We start from the raw sequence: 23,486 nt of genomic DNA on the forward strand, positions 1-23,486 counted from the left end.
ACAATATTATTCTTCTCAAAGGAAGTTCCTATCAGAATAAGCAAGATTGAAATGTTACCATGTACCCCTCTTACTTGTGAAGCATACAGAGCAAGAGAAATAATACTTCTCCATCCAGACCTAGCAAGCATATAATATTTGTATGTCACGCATCAATAAACAGTATCCACTTACTTCCCGCATTCGTGTCAGAGAGACTGTTATTCCCTAGGCAATATCAGAGAGCTGGGAGAAAGAGGAAATATGCTCTTCCATCTCTACTCTTGAGATTCCTATGGGGGCAGTATTTAACTTTCCAGATAGCAGATCTTAAAGTTAGTTCACTGCATTTTGTATGAAAAAGACAAGAGGATGACAGAAAATTTTCTATCATCATGTGGCATGGAAAATGAAGAGTGACTTTTTATTAATATACACTTTCAATTACAGCACCTCAAACATTATCTGGAAACTCAATGGAGAAGTTGTCTTATCCAGAAGTAATGTAGACATTACTTTCAAAATCCAAACATAAGGTACAAGTCTTTGAAGACCACGTCACCAGCCATCTGTATTTCCATGCAGAGGACAGCAACATGTTTGACTCAATTTGTCTTAAGATCCACCACTGCTTACACCACCAGTTAAGATGCATTTTTGTCAGCAACACTGAGAATCTCCTGCACATCCTGTTCAGATGCTGTTTTCTCCAGTGGTGAAAAAGTAACCACCGTAGAACAAATCACACAGTAAAATTAGTTATTTATTTGTTCTATACCCATTAGTTTTTTTTATTTCATCTTGGAATACTCTGACATCTCAGGCTAAAAATGAACCTATTTTCTACATATCCAACCCTACCTATTCAATACATCACTTTAAAGTTTGCAGTCTCAAAAATGTCTGCAAAACAGTATCAAGCATACTTCACTCCCAGGTCAAAAGACTGCTATTTCCAAGATTTTCTTCTCATTCACCAAGGAAACAAAACAAAACAAAAACTCCATGAGTACACTACAATAGCACCTACATGTCCATAAAAATAAAATATACTGAATAAATCATAAGGTTTCAAGTGTGACACACAGTATTTGTGACACTTGATACATTTCGGATTCATTTCAATTCCAAACATTTTTTCCAAACTTAAATATATTTTTTCCTCCATAATTTCTAGTTTTTCACTGGAGACTTCAAACTATATATGGTACTAGATGTAGAAGAAACAAACAAAAAAACAACTGCATTTTTGATGGGAAGTAGTAAGGCAGAAGATAGGAAACCTGAATGAAGAGTCAGATATGGGAAAAGATGATTCTTTTTGAAGCAAAAGGGAGAAAATATAAAAGAGTTTACTTTATAAATTAGATAATACTTTCTATATGTGCATGGCACCATGCTGTTTTCTTAATACAGATGATCAGTGGCTGCCAAACTTTTGGATTAACAACCAACAAACAATTTTGGTAACTACCCGCATTCTTTCAAGTCTCCTCTTAGCATCTTCAGTAAAAAGTTTGGATTCTTCCATAAAACATCTGTTTTTTGCAGGTTCATAGGTTAAAAACAAAAACAAAACCATCTTGTTTGAAATACCACTTTATGCTTTTAGAGTCCTTCACTTTTCTAACCATGTAATGTAAATCTTCACCAAGGAACATTTCATAAGGAAGCAAACGTTATGACTGCAACAGGCAAATTGGGCATGGCAGCCTGAATGTGACATACTAAATTGCTCTTTTTTTCTGAACTAAATTCAAACTATAATAAGCACTGTGTTAGTTACCTAAAGGACAAAATGAGTCTTGAGGCAGAAAGAAGGTGAGCAGTAATCTCTGTAGGCAGTAAGGTATCATTCCTTGCCTAGACTAGAAAGCTTCTACTGAAAGTCTGGTCTGCCCAAGTAGCTACCTACTGCTGATGTGCACAGAGGGGTCCACACCAGAGCTGCAGATGGGCAAGAACTGGCCTGCTGAGGCTGGGGAGTGAAACTATCTTACAATACCAGGTGATGTTCTTCCAGGATCAAAAAACCTTCCACCATTTTTTATTTTCATAAAAAATACTCGTGCTGTGATGAAATCCTGAGTTTGAGGGAACTCAGAAACTTACAAGTTGTTAATATAAATGAAGCATTACACAAGTTAATGAACAATTTGGGTGTCACACCATGAGAAAATATCTGTAGTAGAGCAACATACATAGATAAATGAGGTGAGATGGTCCAAAAGCTAACACTTGAGTGGGCTCCCCACCTCTAAATTTATAGCACGATGGGGGAGCGCACTGGCTTGCACGCCTGTGTCAGTAGCAGGGGAAGTAGGTGAACCACATTACAGTGTAAAGGGTAGTGAAACCAATTACGTACGTGGGCTGAATTTGTTGAGCTAAATGAATCTACAGACAAAAGAAAAGGAACTGAGAAAGGAAATCAGTTTCTAAGGAACCTGCTGCAATTATAGTTTCATAATTACAATTATTTGCAACGTTTTTATAAAGGAAACCTATGCCTCATTTTACAGGCAGCACAGGCCAAATTCTAAGATTTATTATAAAACAGCTCAACGAGAATCACTTATAGCAATACAATATGACTGGAATAAAAAGCGTTATTCAGTTATATCTGAAGTCAAAAACTCAGATATTATTGACAGGACTGAAACACAGAAAAGAGATGGAACAACTGCAAGACCACCAAAGAGCAAGAGGGAAGAAGCAAACAAGTATAATTTTAAAACTGCGCCTTGTCCCTTGTAGCACCAGATACAGATAGACGTCTACCACACAGAAATAAAGGCAACAGACACACAATTACATGCATTTTTCCTCAAGGAAATAGGCAACGCACATTCACTTCACCTATGGCTGAGCCTGTCAGGACCATTTGGCCCCCTACAAGTGCATCTCTGCTAGAGATTATTTTGCAACAATTTCAGGTTGGTATTTTGGTGTGTGCATGTCCGTCAGCCACTTCAGCACCAAGTGATCAGATCAGCCGAGACCTGCTGCAGCAGAAGCCAGCCCCAGGCAGCTCGGAGGAGAGGGAGGCACTCCCAGCAGCAGGCCAGGACGCACAGGCCGCCATGTGCAGCCGCGCCATCAGCTCCTCCCTTACGTCCCAAATGAAACTGCCCAAGAGCAGGGAACAAACTCACTAGCAAAACACAAATATTCACCACACAGAAATTAACCAAGACCTCGTTCCTACTGCAGGATCTCTCTATAAATTGAAGGAGGCCTTCCCTCTTCCCTACTTCACCTAATCTGACGTTTGAGAACTGGGCCTGCACTGGCGCAGTGTGTTCTCTCAAGGAGTGGCCATCAGTAGGTACTGCAGGACAAGGAGCAGAGCTAAGCACGTGCTGCAACTTCAGAGACATGACTGCTTCTCAGATGTGGATCTTCAGTTACCGACTGTACTTCTACTACTCATTGTAGTTACAGACTGACTCACAAAACACAGAAATTCAGCCAAGAAGAAAATAAAGATTTTACTGTTCTAGGTGCAGTAGTTCGCAAAGCCTTGAAAATGTATACAGAAGTAATGAGTGCCAGAAACTATTGTATTCTGATGGATTACTCCTATATTTAAATATCCTGTCCTGATCACCTGCCTGGAGCTGCTTCAACTTCACTTATTCCTTGCCCGAGGTCCCAGACCACACAGTCCGGGCCCCTGCAGCTGCTGCCCTCTGACCACTCTCCCCTTGATCCTGCTGCGGGCAAAGCCCGCTGCCTCTGCAGCTCCCGATGTGTCTGACCAGCAGCTTTCTTTGGGACCAGAGTGCCCTAGAATCTCATCATGCTTAGGTTGTGATCTTTGACCCCAGACACTTACCTAATGTAAGAACTATGTAAACGGAAGTTATTTCATTTAACAAAAATATAAACCAATTATTTGAGGTGACACTTTGAGAATCAAGAACCAAACACCAGATTCAAGAATATTATATCCGGTACCTAAAATAAAAAAGAAACCGAGCTTGCTAGGATATTCCTCAAAGAACAGCAGTAAGCTTGAGACAAAAAAAGCAATGCTGCATGTAAAACAAAGGCAACATAAGGATAGCTAAAATGGATTGGGGGAGCTAAGCAAGTAAATGGGAAAGTATAAGGAGGCACAGAATACAGAATAAGGTGACGTTAGACTGGAATATTCTGAGGGCAACTGAGGTCAATCAACAACGGCATCACACATGACAATTTGGCAGTCTTTCTGGAAGATGTTCCAAATGATTGTCATCACTGTTTCAATCATCAATTAATTTTTTCTTCTTTGGTTTGGCACATCACTGAAGACTGCAAGAATAAGCCAAATCCCTAACAGTTATTTTCGGTGGGCCGATACAGTATATCTGAAGGACAGTCAAATATTAATAATGTACTTATTTGAACAAACAGAGAAAACATTTTTATAAAACGCAGTCCCCCAAAATCACAGCTGTATGACAAAAAAAAAAAATGGCTAACATGCATACAGTCTATTAAAATGCACATAATTTGACTCAAAATGAAAACATATCTAACAAGTAATTCCATTCATCTGGCCCTTTTTCACCCAGCCTTAAGATATACAAATGCATGCCTTTTCACCAGAACACAGCAGCTGGGAATGAAAAGGAAAGCATTCAAATGATCATTTTCACATCATATTCCATCGTCTTTTCACCAGCTTCTCCCCAGTCTTTCTTTGAGTCCCATTCTGTTACAAGAGAGCTGCTTTTTAGATCAATTCATATTTCCATAATCCACACTGCTGTTTCTCCCTCTCCTCCCCAGGGTGGACTAACCCCTGCATCCAGAACTATAGCTTACAACTGTCATTAAGACCTATAACAATAACAAGATAACAAAAGAGCTGGTAGAGGTGCAGCTAGCCAGTACCATATGCTGATCAACATTTTTAACTTAAAAGCACTATAAAACAAAACTGCTGCAATCCTGAAAACAAGTATAATTGAAGTTGCCACCTGTTCTCCGAATTTCAAGAAAGTTCAAGTTTTCAGTATTGGGCTTTTACGCTTCTAAAAATGAAAGTGTCAAAGTAAAGATTTATTCTATCTGTTGGGACGAATAAAAAAGTCACTGAGAATGCATCTTGGAGCATTTACCTCTTGAGAGATGTTGGAGTCTCAGCAATCCCAGCATGTCTAGGTGAGTAGTTATTCCATAGAATATTTACCAGAACAGGATAGATCACCTCTGTTCGAACAGTGCAGTTTAGTAACTCACTTGTATTTATAACTACACCTTAAAACGTTTTTCTGCTGGTAGTCTATCAACTGCGATTTGCATATATGGAAAGCGTTGCTACCATACAGACACAATATTCTTCAATAAGAACAAGGCACATTTCAAACATAAAAAGCCCTGAAGATTCAGGAAATCAGAGGAAACTATCTTAGCCTGACAGAGCTTACTAGCAATGCACAGAGTTGCCATCAGCTCAGCTCAGTTAATCATTTTCCTGAAAGTTACACAGGGATTCAAGTTCCTAAATATCCTTAAATAAACAATAGCATGTAACATTTAGACCAAAATACTTTTGAAAAGAAGCAATTGATTAGATTGATTAGCATTTGGATACACTGGCAGGAGAAAGGCGGAATCAAACTTATTAATACACAAACAACAAAATCTTAAAACCCTTTTTAGGATTTACTAATAACAAAATAAAAATAAATTGAATTTTAAAAAAAGAAAGCAGCAAGTACCTATCTAATTAACATAAACATTTGAAACATGTATTTAATGCCTCATCAGAATAACAGAACAAAGCCATCAAATGCAGAAAGACGGTGAGCTGCATCCCCTAACAGCATGCCTGCAGCCTTGAAAAGAATGTAAACAGCCTCGTACCTTCTGGGTTCATGCTGTTCTCTTAGGAGAGCACAGAGGAACACAAAATCATTACAACTGGCTTCCAAACATTATTTTGACCCAGACAAGAGACTTTAGCAGGCTTCTTGATTTTTTATTTTTATTTTTTTAATAAAACCTATGGTATTCTTTAAATCTTTAAAAGAAGTATATAATCTCATTCATATTGACCTTATTTATATAATTGCTGCTATCTTCCGTGCAATTAAGAACTCAGTCCTGCAAGGAATTTAGCACTTGGGCTCCCATCAGCCATTCATTTAAACTAGGCTTAGCTTTCAGTAGTTAATGCGTACATTCAAAGTAAAGTGTGAGACCAGTGCTCTGCTGAGGGAAGGCTAACATTTTATTACTACACAAGATTTAGCCTTAAACAACTGGTATCTACAGCCATGCATGTATATACATTTGTATATAAATATAATTTGTGTATGAAACTGATAGATTTGCATGTGTATAAACTTGAATATCTGGCTTCAGCAGTTGGCTTACCACAGATTAAGGACTGAGGTTTATTGCTCCCAGTTCAGCAGTGACTTTTTAACTTTGTAGCACATCATGTACTACATTGAAAATAAAACCCAGAAAACATGATATAAAATATGAGATAACAACATGAGAAATGTTAGTGTAACTTCATGGAGAAGAAGAGATGCCACACATGGGATGCCATATTCCTTATGCGTTACTCATTTGCAGGGTATGAGAAAAGCCTGACAAAAAGGCAGGTTTAGTCTGCATACCTAAGAAAGCAGAAAGTGAGAGAAGACAGGATAAAATCTGCAATGCAATCAACAGTCTAATGCAGCCACTCAATTCTTTTTTAATCCGTAATTTTAGTCCACCAGCCCTGGTCATACCTCCTATTACTAAGGTGGGTTCTGGTTTCCTGCCATATTAGCTATTTGCATCATCTTTCTAGGTGTGATGTTTTTCACTAGCAGAGAAGCAGCAGACCAAGGGAAGAAACTGTGTGACTATAAAGACAGAAGAATAAAAATCCATCCAGTGAATCAGTTTCTCAGTACATCATATACTGATTCTAGGACTTACTGCAGGTGGAAATCAATTTTGGCCAGTAACTAGCCAGATTAAAAAGCTACTGAATTCTTACACAGCTATAATAATATCCAGAATAGCCACTGCTGTTAAGAAATATCAGACTTCAAATGCCTCAAAGGTTAAGGCAACACACGGGTTAGGATGAAGCCTAGTGTAGAGGGAAGAAAAACCCTGGTATACAGACTTCCCTCAATCCTTGTCCCATCTCCCATCTTTCACAAATATAAACATAATAAATAAATAAATAAATAAAGCTTGAAAAATCTCGCGTGTGTCATATACGATATCAGATATCTCACAATCTCACATGGTAATAGTGAACTGAATTTGTGATTACAGTGCAATGCATACACACACAAACTGCCCTTGTAAAGGATCAGTCCCTGCTGATGGCTGCAGCCCCAGCTGCACACGCGTTACCTACCAGAAACCTGCACTGCCCCTGGAAGAGACACTGGCACCTTCTGGCACTGCCAGCACCCTCCTGCCATCCTTTCCTCGTGCCAGAACTAGCTTCCTTCCCAGGAACACTTCAGCTTGATGAAGTTACTGGGACACTGAACGCTTTTATTTGAAGAAGAGCTACAAACAGAGGACTGCAGGTGTCTAGACACATCTGCCATCAACAGGGCTTCTGCCATCGCCTCCACTGCCATTGCCAAGAGAACACAGCCAGCATTTATAGATGTTGGGTGGGATTGAGAAGGTATGCTGTTTTAAAAACACATTCTGTTTTTAAACATCATGAAGTATTTCATTTTGGAAGCAAAGGTTTTGTTTGTTTGTTTCAATTTGCTTTGCTTCTCTAAAGCACTTGAAAATACTTGATTTCTAAGAACTAGTAGATTTTTTCTTCCATAAATTACAGGGTTATAATTTTCACTATATTGGGTTTCTTCTGGAAATCAGCTTGCAAGGCTGAAACTAAACTCCAATGTAACCAGTCTGAATAAACAAAAGAGGAATTTCAAGATGAATACACACATCTTATCATAAAAATTTCATTGAGCCCAAGGGGAGTTCTGAATACACTACAAGATAGAGCCTGTAGGCATACATATTCAAAATATATTTTAAATATAAAATATTCCATTAAATGGCTGCAACCAACTCCTCATCCCGATGTGTGCTTCTGAGGATAACTGTTCAAACTGAAGACTTGTATATGCTTAAATCCAGAACCCTCAAATTCTTCCTGCAGTGATTGCTCAGAATTGCTTCAACATTGCCAAAGTTGTGCTCACAGCCTTAATGCCAGTATAACAGTAACTTGTGACTCTATGGTTCTTTCAGCTGTTCAAGTACAACAATTTGTCAAGATGTACTACACACTGGCTGCAAGAATAAGACAGAGGTATAGGAGTAAGCAAGCATTGGAAACTTCAGGCATACTGAGAGGAAGAACGTGAGAAAGAGGAGGAATATATCAAAATAGCCTAGACAAGTTTTCTTTGCATTGTGAAAGCAACAAAAAGGTGACATGATAAACTGCAGAAAAATTCAGGAAGAGAGGAAAATATTTTGCCCACTGTTATCACATCGCTGTGAAAACAGACAGCCCTTGGATTTTAGGAAAGATGATTCCTTGGGATACATCCAAAAACTAACTCACACATTTTACATTTAAAATAGAAATGACTGGAAAATAGGATAGAGGAAAACAGGATAGAGAACATTTAAAATAATAATAATAATAATTTCCCCAACAGACTTTCATTTAAAATAACCTTGGTAGTTTTTGCGAGAGCTCACTGAAAAAAAAAAAAAAAAAAAAAAAAAGGTGGATCTGGTAGATATACAGATCTTCAGCCCAAACCTACAGAGTTCAACATGCGTACACATACACATGTGCACAGAAGGCTTCCACAGCCTGCACTCAAGCATTTGGCTCAAAAGTTTGCTGTAGAAGCTGCTATATATTCTGCTCAAATCCAGTGACCCCAACAGGAAAATTTCCTTTGCAAGGAAGAGGATTAAAACATACTGTTTTCCAGGAACAGAAGCAATTTACCTGAAATATTAGATTCCCTATACCACCGAGATAAGTGCAGGTTTTTCAGAGCCTGAAGGCAGATCACTGCCTGAGGACTCTAGTTGTTTCTTTTTTTTTTTTTTTTTTAGATTAGGTATGTCCATTGCATCTTTATATGAATCCCTTCCAGTCTTCAGTGGGCTTCACCTTCTAATCATGTTTCTACACCAGCTGTTCTTTGAATAACCTTCGACTCACTGCATAAGCTCCCATTTTTCTTCATACATAATTTCTCTTTTTCTTTTTTCCTTTTTTTAAGATCAAGTCTTATGAAGTCTTATGAAAAAGAAAAAGAACAAAACAAACCAGAAAAGAAGAATTTAAATCATAATGAAAATGATCATCTTGCAGCTTAGAAAATTATCAAAACTTGCTGGATGTTGAGCTAAGAACATATAACAGCATCCTTTCCTCATATTCCATTTATCACCATCTTATAAGCTGCATGTTTGACTGATGTTATTCCCTAACCAGACATTCTACCTTCTATGTTTGTATATTTATTCCTTTCATCATGAATCACCTTACTGCTGTCTTTATAGAATCTTGTATTATTGATTTTAAAAGAAAAAAAAATCAGGATCTAGTGTACAAAACTATTTCTAGATCATCTACTGTGAGGATATTACCAATGTATGTTGGACTCATTATCGGTCTAAAAAGAAGAGCAAAGACAGAAACATTTATTCTGCAAAGTGTTTTTATGCGTTTTCTTTATGAAAATTAAAATCTTTCAATTGAAGAAACTCATCTACACGTTGCTGAAACAATAATACCTAAGTTTCATTGTTTTTATTATTAATAATTTAGTAGAAGTAGTTTAAGAAAAAAATACTACAAAAATAACAATTAACAGCTCCGCCGTTACTGTAAGCAGTGAAATAATCTGCCAGCCTTGTATGTGTAAACTTTCCTTTGAGGATTAATTATAGATTAAAAACTAAGGTTTTCACGATATCAAATTCAGTAAGTTTGGGCATTATCTCTTATGAGTGTCTGACGATTTTTTTTTGCCCCAAGCAAATAACTAGAGTAGCTCTAGAATAATATTAAAGAAATACACAAAATTGTGCATTGTAAAAGACCAAAGGAATGGAATGCAAAGTTTCTGACATTAAAAGGACATACAAACCTTGCAAAGCTCTTCATCTTTTTTGATTTTTTTTGATACAATTTATAACATTCGGCTTCCTGAGATGAATAGCAAAGTTTTGTTTACAAATTTGCCATGTTTTCAATTCTGAAACAGATAAAACCCCAACACTTTCAACAGAAACAACTTATAAAACAAGCAATTTACAAAACAGGGTGATACAGTGAATCAGTATTATATATAATGCTCAGAATCTACTATTGCATATTCCTGTCACAAATGCATCTAATCACCAAGCCACCAGTTGGGTGAAGACTTCCTTACTGCTATCATTAGCATCTGCCTTTCTATAGCTGAATAGGGGAACACTTTTTTTTTTTTTTTAATCATTATTCTAACATAAAAAAAAGTTCAATCTCATGTTTCCAACCTGGTCTCCAAAGTCCTCCGGGAACTTCCACAGTACCACTGGATCTGTAAATAATTGACAGACAGCATTAATCAGAGGCAAAGGAACAGAGTATTACAGTCAGAGTACATTAATATTAAAGAGAGGGTCAGCTTAGCTTCAAGCTTTGAGGCAAGTACAAAAATGTATCTAAAAAAACTGAGGAAGATACTGGATTATTAAAAAGACATTTCATATTTATGAAACCCTGTTTATTGTTTTACATACCATAGGTTATAATGTACTGAACTATTTTCATATTTAACTCTTCTTTTTGACCTGAGTACTTAATTTCTTAAACATGTACTCAATTTTCACATTTTAATTAAGAAATAATAAAATATAAAACCTCTTTTCATTTGAGGAAAAAAAAATATTGCAATATGAACTGATACAAAGGGGAAAACAAAAAAAAGATCTCTATGAGGTAGAGAAGAGGGTCGTTTGTAATTTTAAAAAGAGTACCAATATAACCAATACTCCCAAGGAAGAGATTGAAGAGATAAATTGGAATATTTTTCTGTTTGGAGCCATTTAAAGTCAGCATTTTCATTATATCTGAAAGCTTTCATTAGCCTATTATATTTTGAATATTCCTTGTTGTTATTATCAAATACCAATCAATATCAATCAGATTATCAAACCAATCTGTTGTTATTTAGGCTATGCATTAATCTACAAATAATATTATTGTGAATGTATCTAATACAATGATCTGAACCACAACATCTCAACAAAAACTGATTTATATTCTTTATCCTCCCAAAGCATTTAGTATCATACAACACAATATATTCCCTGGGTTATCTTGTTTAATCTGCATCACAAATACTCACAAATTCACATGATTTTGATCAGCAGAACTGTTTGCTCACATGCTAAGAGTGACATTACCTGTCTTCCTAAAAGTGAAACCCAAGTCATGTCAAAACCTGGACAAGAGCGCGAGTTCCCCAGTTCCCAGGCATGCCCTAGCCCAAGCCAGGCAAACACTCCGGGCACTCACTACGCTGCAGAGGACAGCTCCGGGTGCCCGGGGGCAGGAAAACTGATGAAACTGCTTGTAAGAGCCAGGGGAAGCTGCCTGATGAGAACTGCAACCTTTTGGCTACCTCGGGAGTTGCTGGGATTCCTGTCTTTGGAAGAGCCAAGGTCTGTGAAACATTTGGATTTCCATTTCTCAAATCTAGAGCTAGCACTGCCTGATAAATCAGAAACGTCCTTCCTATTGCTGTGCTGTACATCAGAACTGGAGACTCCTCCACTTTTGGCAAAGCACAGAGGTTTCTACCCTTCTTCATCTTCCCACATATGGTTGCTGCTGCAAATTGAAGCTTTCAAGGAGAAACATCCTTGATGGTATTTTCATTCCCAGTTGCTGATCTCAAATTCTCCTATCCTACACGCAGCTGCTGTGCCTGCGTTAGCCACTGGACAGCTCACAAGAAGCTGAAGACTGAAGCAAGCACCCCTCCATCACCCTGGTCCACGTGTTAAACAAATGGTCAAAAATGTTCTTTGAACATGCTGCAAAGCTTAATTTGACAATCAACTCAACCTAATTTAGACTGAATTTTGATTAAATTTAATTTATTTGGAAAAAAAAAATTGTAATAAATAAACAAATAACCCTATTTTTGCTCCTAAGAACATTTGGGGAGGCTTCCACAGCTGTTTGTTTTTTTTAATGAAAATTTATATATTTTGCACAAAGAATCTTCCTCCACCTACCATGGGGAATGAGAACTTCTGGAAGCAGATAGAAAAGGAGAGAAGTGAGAAGAGCACTCAGGCTAAAAGTATACTAAAGGACCTACTAAGTACAGTTATCACTTAAAGCAGAAAAGCTTTTTCCCTACTATTTGTGTACGTAAGTCACAGACATGTCTGTGTAGTGAGCAGACTGAAGGTCTCAGTGCCTGTGCTGTTAGTGATCTCATTTTTATCCTGATTTAGCATCATGCAACGGGAAGTTATTACAGGTAAACAGTGATCCCCAATAAACTCAAGGAACAGCAAACGCCTTCACAGATAAATTCTGCACAGTAAGTAATTCAGAAAATACTTGCTAAGAAGCTGGTCTACAGAATCAAAAATAACATATTTAAAATGCTTGCAAATCCAAGGCCATACATCCACGAACAGTTCAATACTGAATTTCTCTGCAGATGAGCCATCCCACAGCACTCCTCCCACCAGCTCTTTGCAAACCACACCAGGGAACCCACCAAGTTCACACCAGCCATTTGGGCTTTTTCAGGTCTGCATCAACTAGACCAGTTCCCCAAAAACCTTGGTTTGGGACCAGAAGGAGGAAGGAAAAGTGGGGGACAGGGCATTACAGAGGGAAGAGAGCAGGCCAGCTTCACCAGGCAGCAGCACTGCCTCACACCTTTGCAACCCAAGCTGGTTATTAGCGAGTCCCATTCCTTACGGCTCATCCCTTCTGCCCCGTTCTTGCTCTAGCACCTACAGGTTCTTCTGTCGAAGAGCTCAGAGCTATTTTCTGTCAATAGGTGAGCTGATCATCTTGCAGTAAGCACGACTGACAATGTCAGTCTCAAGCTCTCATTTTCTTAGACATGAAACAGATCGGCTTGGCAGATGTTAACTGCATTTACATAATGAACAGTTAGTTATTGAATAGTTTAGCGACATGTAACAAAATCAAAGCGGGTTGTGTGGGTTTTTTGATGCTTTCAATTTGTAAAATAGTTATTGCATAAACTCCTAAATCTACAAGAAATTTTCCAATTACTTTCTTTCACTGTTCTTCGTGGAAGTGTAACATCAGCCTTCAGAAAAGGAAGTCAATTGCAAAAGTGAAACCTCTAAGGTTAATTTTAAAATATCACAGTAAGGAACAAAGCACAATCTCAGAATTAAGCAAAACTTGGATCTAAGTACCTTTTCTTTTTTTGGTCAGAAAATGAATAATGCCTTGGAATAAATCGACCAGCATCTCACAGGAGCACCCTCTACCTACTGGCAATGACATACATACCTCCCGTTAACTTCTTTCAGTGCCCTACCTTGCTAGCAGACACAAAACCTGCAGCCAGAACCTTCTCCTTTTACTATCTACACTGCATATAAGGTACTGCTCTCTGGTACTGCCTTGGTCTCACCTAAAATAATAAAAACAAGAACCTTGAAGGAAATTCCAGTTCACTGAACTGCAGGTGTAATATTTGTTTTCATTCTCTTTGTTTTTCTTTAGCTTTAAGGCAAGAAGGCATCATACATTATGAGAAAGCAACTAAATTCATGTAACCTAAACCAGGGAGAACGATGCTCTGAATACTCCCTCCTGAAAGCCCAAAACAGTCAACAATCAAGCAAATATTCCTAACTAAAATCAAGAAGGCACTCAGTGCTACACATACAGGAAAAAAAGTATACTCTAAGACTTTACCAGCTGCCCTGAGCTGGGTTTTGCTGTTGTTATTAGTGGATTCTTAAAGTAGTTATTTTAGTAGGTACTTGCAACACTTATATTAAGTAAAAAAATTGGATGCCACTTGTGCCTCAAAAAGAAAGTTACTATATTCTTCCTATTCCTTCGCTCTCTCAAACTCTAACACCTCTAAAAGGCCTTAGGATTTTATGATAATTATCCTAGTCAGGGACTGGGCTTTTTTCAAAAGATTATGTTTGTTTCTGCTTTTGGAGCTGGACTCAGACAGCATCTGACATCTTTGTGGCAACTCCGCACAAGTGCTGCAGAGGAAGGAACAAAAGGGTACTGATTTAGAAATAAAAAGAGAAAGTATAATCCGATTCTGCAACTTTATGCACTTTATCTTCAGATTTACAAAGACTGAATTTTCTTTTCCCTGAGGATTACTTTGCAGATACCCCATCTGATCTGGCAATGTTAGGTCAATTTTATGCTGATTTTATGGGTGAGAGGACGAGAATTGCTCAGAAATAGCTGTTGTTATAGCCGGCTGAGGGTCTACGAGGTTTCTCCTTATTTTTCACTCCTAACAGGCTTTACAGGACAAGTGCTTTGCACCATTTCAGGGTAAATGTGCTAGTTAGAGGGGAGTAAAACATGTTCGCGTTACACATGTAAATATGCACGTGCATGTACACATATCGCTTGTTTCTAGGCCTGCTGCATCCACGACAGACATTTCTGCTGAAAATGCACACTGTGCACGTGCCAGAAACACCTGCAAGTCCCTCAGTTCGGTGTCACATGGCACTGGCAAGCACACCTCCCTGGGGGGCTCTCCCAGCGCGCTGCCAGCACGTGAAGCGGTCACACAGTGCATCAGGCCAGCGCTACCTACAGAGTGCCTGCGTGCTATTTGCTGATGCCCTGTGACTTCCCAAACCATACCCATCTCACACAACCCTTAAATGTATGCGTGTGCTGAGAGGAGCATGCCAGCCCTCCTTCCCTTAACAAGGAGGAAGATCGCTGCAGCTGCTGCAAGGCTGCAGGAAGTGACATGACAGATTCTAATTTCTAAAAGGGAGCTTTTAATTAAAGGTCATGAGTTTAATTAAAATTTTGCTATAATGACATTTCTAATTTAGCGATGCCAGAGTGATATCGCATATAGTCATTATCTAAGTTTGAAAGGAGAATAGGAAGAAATGCTGGCACAATGCTTTGGCTTCTGAAAAAGCATTTCGTTTGAAAACTTATTTCACATATGTGCCTTAACTCCAGGTTGGCTTTAAAAATGGGAGGGGAGTAATCAATTTAGAACAGATAACCTAAAATCATTACAAAATCAGGAACAAAAAAATGCAAGATACCGTGTCTATACCAAGCTTCAAAAAAGCCTTTGGCCTCATAGAACGGAAAGGCAGTAATGCAGCAGGGTACAAGGTAAGTGCTTTAACAATCACCAAATGAGGCTGCAATCAATTAAAGTACACAGGCTGAATAACAACCTCGGAACAACCTTCCCCCACAAGCACCTAAAAGTACAAACAAATAAATAAATTTGGGTTATATCTTTAGAAATAAACCGAAAGTCAATTAATTCCCACATTAGAAGAAGCTTAACAGAAAGCATTTAGCTGAAAGACAGAAGTAACATGAGAAATCTTTCATCTATTGGGAGTTCATGAATTACATGAATGGGCACGGAGGAGAAGGGTACTGCCGGAGTAAGAAGAGGCGGTGTTTGGGAAGTGGAGCAGAGGGGGAGTACAAGGGGTAAACACTACCTGGGGTCGCACAAGGACAGGTTGGTTAGAGTGGCACGAAGAGAGAAGGGTTCGGGGAGGAGAGGCGTGGACAGGGAATGCCCAGCTCAGGAGGGAAGAGCAGGAGCACGGGACAGAGGGCAGGAGGATGGGACAGAGAGCAGGAGGAGGGCAGCAGCGCTGGGCTCCCCCAGGCCCCTTTGCACCAGCAGGGCCCCGCTGCAGGGCTCTCCAAAGCTCGAGGATTTGTCTGCCTTTAACCGAGGCCCCGCTCTGGGGGTAAGGGAGCATGCTTAGCACTCTCTCACACAGCATTACCGTTCCCAACAGAGCCTGGGAGAGAAGAGGGGGAACCCTTCTGAAAAAGAGCAGGTTCAGCTTCAGAAGCCTCCAGAGAGAGCCCTTTCTAAACCTCTCACAAATGACTGTAACTTAGCAATATCCATTAAAATACGTGGTTTTTCGGTCTCCACAAGCACATTATTCAGGAGGAGGTGGTCCACAGCCCGGCAGCAATATGAAAAGCAGCAGCTGCCACAGGCTGTAAGGGTGCCAAGAGGGGAGGCAGCGCGAGCGCCCGCCGGCCTCCTGCGCGGGGAGGGCAAGGCAGGTCCCCACAGGCTCACCCACGCTGCCTCTCCGCCAGCAGAAGTGGACGTGTAAAGTCGTGCACTCCCACATTTAAAACTGTTACACTTCCCTCATACGTTTGTTTTTTTTCTTAGGCTATCACCCTTGCACTTCTCTGAACCACTTCCAAATGGCCTACATCTATCCAGAAGCATTTCACCCAAAGTTTTATCAGCACTGAACAGAACAGCAGGATTCCTTCACAGCTATGTTGCTCTTCTTCCCTCAACCCCCACTTTTTTGTTGTTAATTTAAATGAATTTCGGCATCATGTTAATGTTTTTTAAAAAGCATGATATTCCTCATTTGTGGTCAGCTGTAATTCATTACATTTCCTTACTGAGAACTGCTACATGTTGTCAGTTGTTCTGCTTCTCCTCCTCATTATTTCTGTTGCAGAGCAGTACCTTATATTTGTCCCAACTGAGCAGCATTACGTCCTAAGCACAGTCCCCAATTTCTCTGTCATTTTGAATTTTAAATACACTCTCCAACATCGCTGCAATCTCCAGTAAGTTTTAATGTTACAGGAGGAAATACAATACTGGTTGAATCACCGGTCTGTTCCTCTACAGCATTTGTGCTGAAGTGCAGAAAGGCTCTTCTGAGCGCTGGCAGGCAGAACAACACAAGGCACCTGGGCAGGAGCGACGGGAGGGAAGAGTGAGCTCGCCAAACACCACGGAACTAGTTACAGTACCTAACGCCCAGCCCTGACAACAAACATCTTTAGGTAAAGCCAACTAAAAGTCAGCATTTTGGGTGTCCAGAAAGGAATTACACCTAAATTTTCAAAACAAATTGGTATGCTGCACCTCCAGTGTCCCTTTCCAAAACCACTGCTTAAGCAATGGGGCAAGTTACAGACGATGTGATGCAGATTCTGTGAGGTGCTTCGTTTTACAGCACTGCTGGATCACAGAACGGATACCTGCAGCTGAGCTGGAACGATCCTGTGTGACTACATAGAAGCCCAAGAGAAGATAGACACAGCAAGTAATACAGACCATCCTTGTAAATAACCACGCACAGGCCAAATGAAGAGTATGAGGACTGACTTGCCTAATTCCTGACCAGCAAAGCCATCTCTCTCTTATCATTTCTGGGATGATAATAGGAAAAGCAAGCAATGTTCTACCTGCTTTTTCTCCACCAATGTGAAGCCACAGGTCACGTACATGTTACTAGACATAGCTGCAATCTATCATGTATATCCTATCTATACACATTTTTAAAAAATACTTTTTATAACGTGATTCAGAAGAGATTTGTTTAAGCTCCTGAGGACCACATTTAGGAATAGATGCCACTTCCACTGCTGCAGATTCTTGGTAAAAGTCAAAGGCAGACCAGCATGGAAAGGAATGTTGAGGGACCAAATATCAGAGTACTCAACACAAACAGAAAAAAAAATAAAATAAAATAAATAAATAGCATATCCTCAAGGTAATGTAATTCCTCTCCAAAAATCTGCTCTCACGGAGGTAACTTCCTATAGGATGTCGTCCATATTTTTAGGAAAACCACTTCTAACACATTTTCATTTCTGTAACAAGGCTAAGAAAATACAGAAGTAATATATCTCATGACAAATTAAATTAGAAAAGTAGTGCATTCGGAACTACGATAGATAATAAGAGGAAAAGCTTACCGAATGGTAATTTTCCCAAGATTTGAGTGGTTAAATATAAACTAAAGAATGCTCTTCAGTATCATTAAGCTTGCAGATTATAAGCATCATCCAAAAATACAACAGGATGAGCTAATTAGCTCACATTCTGTTTGGTAATGAAAGAGAAACTACAAACACATGCTGAGAAACATCATCTCAGGTAATTCTCTTGATAGCAACACAGAATAATTTGAGACAGAAAAACACAGTTAAGGTAAAATGAAACAGATTAATTAGGTAGTTCAATATTCTGCCTGGAGAGGTGGAATCCTCATCCCTGTGGGTTTTACAGAGCAGGATAGACGAAAACTGCCAAGCAGGGTTGGTCATGTCTTGGGACAGAGGAATGGGCTAGATGGCCGCTCAGTACCCCTTCAGCTATATTTTCTCTGATGCTGTAAAGATATTCTTTGGAAAAAAGCCATTGGTGCAGAAAAGAAGAGATGGGGTCGAGAGATGTGGGGGTGGAGAAAAAAACTCAGGGAGGTAAAAGGAGGCAGCAAAGCTAAACTTACTGCAGACTTAATGCAGTTCATTTTCATCTGAAAAAGAAGTTCCAGATTGCTGTTCTTACATGAACGCAAGAATGCGATTAATAAAGCTGAAATGGCTTATCATTACCTCAGGGAACTGCTTTATAAACATACATTTAAGTTACAAGCAGAATTGATTTTCACAGAATAAGTAGTTCTCAGTAATAAAAAGTTCTCTACATTTATATTACTGCTATCGTTCAAAGTCAAAAGTCTGCTATGTGCTGAGAACAAGTTGACAGAAAACTGAAGCAGTACTAAGATGCTTTTGTATTGATATGGTATTTCATGAGTTATTCAGAAACAAAGTAAGAGATGAACATAACGTGCAATGCAAGTCTTGGCTCTTTTTTCATCAGATTTCATCTCTGCATTCACATTGATGACTTCCTGCAAAAAAAGACTTCCGTATATCAGCTTAAAATCCACTTGCGAACAGTTTCGTACATGAAGTGCCAGAGGTGCAGCAGGAGTGCGAGGTGCTGCTGTCAGGAAGATCTGAGGGCAGCGGTGGTCCTCAGCTACTGGGTGCTGGGGATCAAAGCGGAGCACGCTCCAGCAGCTGGAGCGGCACCGAAATGCTGCGGAAACATAGGAAGGGAGCTACAGTATTTTCCAAGCTTCAGTAATCAAAAGAAAGAACAAGGACAAAATATATTGAGGAAACTTCATAAAAAGGTGGAAGTAAGGAACAGTCGCTAACTTCTCCGGCACTTAGAACCTGACAGATTAAAGATGACATGCAAATGAGGGTGCCACTAGAAAATACTTGAAAGTGCACTTTTATGCAAATCACGTAGTCCAGGTATTTTTTTGCTCAAAGGAATATTGGGGGAAAAAAAATATATATATAAGAATATTGAGTTTGTTTGAACTTTACCTATACCACAGAAAACTTGCTACAGAATGCAACCATAATTTTGAGTCTTTTCATAAATTAAAATGTATTTACAAAGTTGTATCAAATGTTAAGGATCGGCCCTTTTCTTTCTTTCTTCACACTTGACCTTTACTTTTTTTCCCTGATACTTTATCAGCATTCCAAAACTCTGTAGTTGCCCCCAGCGAGCGGACACGGAGGCAACGAGTGCCCCACCGCAGAGCAGCATGCTCTGTACCTAGGCCCACTGAGAGCACTGTGTAAGCACTTAAAAGCCCAGAAAAATCTGGGTGTATTAATGTATGGCTATATAAGATGGTAAGCTCTCTAAGCTCTCTTGTAAGGGAGCTGAGTGCCTCATCTGCTCTCAGTAGCATGTTGTAGCGAGGTGCTGAACTTTGAGTTGCCTTCAAAACCAAGCTCCAGCCTGGCCAAAAACAGGAGTCTTGGGTCTCCTTTCACCAGTGGCCTCTTCCTTGCCCTCTGCTGACTGCAAATCCTACATCCCATTCTGAGAAGCTGCTCAGGCAGCACAGGTTACCTAACTCTCACTGGAACCAAAGGAGAAATTTGGAACGTACGACTTTTGACATTTTTACTTTTAACTTTTCTAATGCAAACTAAGGTGTGGACTAAATGACAGAAGCATCAACAAGCAAACACTAAGCTCCGTAAGCAAAGCAGCACAGAAAAAGGACATTTTAGCAGCCTGCTGCAGTTACGGGCCCAGCAGTTGTCTCTTGTAAGCCTTTGCAAACACACAACGATGAAACAGAAATGTGGTTTTTGTGTCAATGACTTCTCAGTCAGGTTCAGACACATAATTACAAAGACTGGATAAGATGAAAATCCCTTCCTCCCAGTAGGGAGCTTTTCCTAAGGAAAATGCTTTTAACTGTAGCTAAGCACAAGTTGGGTAGGCTTTCAAGTAAGCTGAAAACTGTACCATGACTTAAAATAGTTTCTCTAGGACTCATGCTTGCAAAGTACCCGAGACTACAAGTAAACCAAATTACTCACAGATTTAACAAACGCCTCAGGATTTAACTGCAGCTTTTCACAGGCACAGAACTTACTAAATGGCTTCAGGATACCAGTGGTCACGTTTGTGGGAATTCAGCATTTTGTTTCTACTAGACGGGAAAACAAAGAAGCCACCCACAGCCATGGCAGCCGCTGTTCAGACGTGAACTCTCCACCACGTTCCTCTCGGCGCTGCGCTGACACAACCCACTCCCCAAGGCACAGGTCCAGCTCAGGCACTGCTCACAGTGCCACGACCCCACAGCGACACCACAGCTTCAAAACACGTGTCATTTCTACCCCTGTGATCTATTTATATTTCACAATCCGTATGCAAGTGCATGAATCTAATGCATGTCCATCACACAGCACAGCCACGCAACAGATTTGCCAGTCACAGAATCTATCAGAGAATTATTTTTGGGTATTTCCACTTCTAACTTCCATTATAACATTTCCTCAGGGTACTCAGAAAATTAAGGATGTGAAAACAATGTGCAAATATTGAACAAGCTGCTCCATCTATCAGCTGACAAGGCTCGGCCTACTGCGCTGCGGAGAGGCCCCACAGGCACTTGACCTGTAGGCCCCTCAGCGTTTTCACAGTGCTTCCGTTCGTAACAGACACTCAGACTAGGAAATAACTGTGTGATTTCCCTTTTATGAGCAGAGAGATGGTCAAAACTTCTAGCCACAACTCGCATTTCCTTCAGAGCTGCAGGTCAATCCCTTTTGGCCAAGAATTTGTTACCCCAGAAGGACAGAGCACAAAGTCATTTCAGCTAGCCAGGGACAGAAAAAAAAAACAAAGGGTCCTTCTGGCTGCAATGCTATTAGCCATGCTTCAGGATAAAACCTTAAGCAGGGTGAGAGTTCACTGCACAGACAGCGCACAGATGAAATGAGTATGTCCAGCCTTCATTTGACCTTTTTGCAAGATAAGCAGGACTTTATTTTACCTGTTAAGTCTTCTGAATAATCTTGTAAAATGTGGCAAGAAACGTATGCCTTTTGGAGCTACAGTGTTATTTTTTAATTTTCTTGTTTTTCACTTGTAATCATGAGTGAATTACAGCTCATGACAACGAATATCTCAGAGCTCACTGAAGAAGCAGCAAAAGACCAAGCAGGTGAGCACCAGCTATGCCTTCAGTCAGTACTACTGTTCAAGGAAAGCTTATAAAACAAAGTATTTCTGCTCTTCCATCACCGAGTCTCTTGTTCAAAGACTTTTCAGTGAGAGTGGCTGTGCAGTGAGCTAATGTAGTGAACAGTAACTGAAAACAGTAAGACTCAGGACATTCATGTTTGCAACCAAACCTAAGTTTTGCATCCAGCTCTCTATATACCCCCTTAGAAATAGACACCTTATGCAGGGTCTTGCTTGTTTTAAATGAAGGTAAAGGACCTAGAGTTCTTTAAAAATACTGTGGGCTAAATGGCTTTTTCATATATTAATGCTAGCAAGATAGAGTTTGAGAAAGATCCAGAAAGGTTCCAGTACGTTATTGCCAAGCCATGAGTCCACTCGGTAAGTTAGGAAGAAGAAAGCCACCACACAGTCAAGGGGCTGGAGGGGGCCCTTTGCTCAGCCCTTCTACATCAGTGCTGGCTGACCAGAGAGAGAAAAAACATCCTATCTCACGTTATCTCACATTTGCTGTGTGTACACCATGCAGAGTGCATAAAGAACAATCGAGAACAGTTCTGGAACACAACAGAGACTACATATCCATTAGCTTACGGATGCTTGAGTTACTACTTCCTAAATCCCTGGCAGAAAAACAGGTCAGCTTAGTACCAGCTTGGAGATGAAACTGAGGATATATGCAACCCTGCAAAGCAAGCTTCCTGGTTAGAGGAAATACCAAAAAATATTCAAGCCATTTTTAACAAACATTTTCCAGGAAGTCTCACAATACAGTTTACTTGCCTACAAAATTTAAAATAGAATTAAACAAGCAAAATATTCCACCAAGAACTCAATGCTTCCTTAGTTTCGTTTCAAAGCAGACGTTCGTCTGGTCCTCTTGTTTTTTCAAGAAAACAGTGTTGCTGGGGAACACCCCCAGGACTGGAGAAGGTATAATGAACATCCATTTCCACCTATGTTCCTTCCACTTTCTGCTGGTGAGGGCCACATCCTGGTGACAGCCCAACTGTATAATATTTGAGGGCAGGGCTTCCCTACAAATTATAGCCTTTGACTTAAATACCAAGTAATGCAAGCAGTAAAACATGATGATAGATTTTTCAGGACAGAGAAATACTAGAACACATAACACAATGGAATAATGGAATGTGTAACGTAATTGTGGAATATATAACATCATTATCCAAATATGTATCAAGAGAAACGTCTTCTCTGAGGCTCTAAGCATGATGAGAGGCTGGTGCTGGGTTTGGGCACTGCACATGCAGCAGCAAGCAGCCTGGGCTGCCTTCTCTCCTGCTGCAGCTTGCAACATGGCACATCTTCCAGCATCAGAGGCTGGCCAATGTTTTGTCTCCTCTTCTCAGAGAGCCCTGCCTTCTCCAAGTGCAAGGTTGAAGGAAGATAAACTCATGCAACAGCCTCTGGCAGGCGCAGCAACCAAGGAAAGCTCTGCAGAGCCAACCTCACTGACCCTGTCGCTGCAAGCAAGGATGGATCTAAAGAGAACAGGTTAGATCCTCCATTCATTATTTTATTCTAAATTTATTCTAGAATCAGAGAGGTGGGGTGAATATATGATAAACTCAGAGACAAGGCTGGAGACTGTTTAGTAGTACTCAGCTTACATGCAGAAGAGACTGAACATAATTGCACATTACAAAAACAGTTTCAAATTCTCTACCCTTACCTTGCTTTCATTCTCCCATTACAATTAATATGAAACTCAGACCTTTCACTTCTTGCTTGCTAGCTGCGGTGGGACAGGATGGAAGCAGATAGCACTGACAGCTCAGACCTGGCCTGGTGATTTCATGCTCCTCAGGAGGTCTGCAGCACCATAATCCACACTGCATCTGATGTTGAAAGCTTCAACTACATCAGACAGTTTGTAATTCTCTAAGACAGTAATCTGCTCTAAACTAAATTAAA

At 39.9% G+C, this 23,486-nt stretch overlaps 1 protein-coding gene across 2 annotated transcripts in view; it reads right to left on the reverse strand.

The window, feature by feature from the left end:
- The window catches only part of DENND1B (DENN domain containing 1B), a 151,797-nt gene that overhangs the window by 100,939 nt on the left and 27,372 nt on the right, over positions 1-23,486 (reverse strand). For both annotated transcript variants that reach the window (XM_032192540.1, XM_032192541.1), the window contains exon 3: positions 10,477-10,520. In XM_032192540.1, coding sequence (XP_032048431.1) covers positions 10,477-10,520 — 44 coding nt within the window. The remainder of the gene's footprint in view (positions 1-10,476; positions 10,521-23,486) is intronic.

The sequence above is a fragment of the Aythya fuligula genome, chromosome 8 (genome assembly GCF_009819795.1).
Source record: "Aythya fuligula isolate bAytFul2 chromosome 8, bAytFul2.pri, whole genome shotgun sequence".
Taxonomy (NCBI): domain Eukaryota; kingdom Metazoa; phylum Chordata; class Aves; order Anseriformes; family Anatidae; genus Aythya; species Aythya fuligula.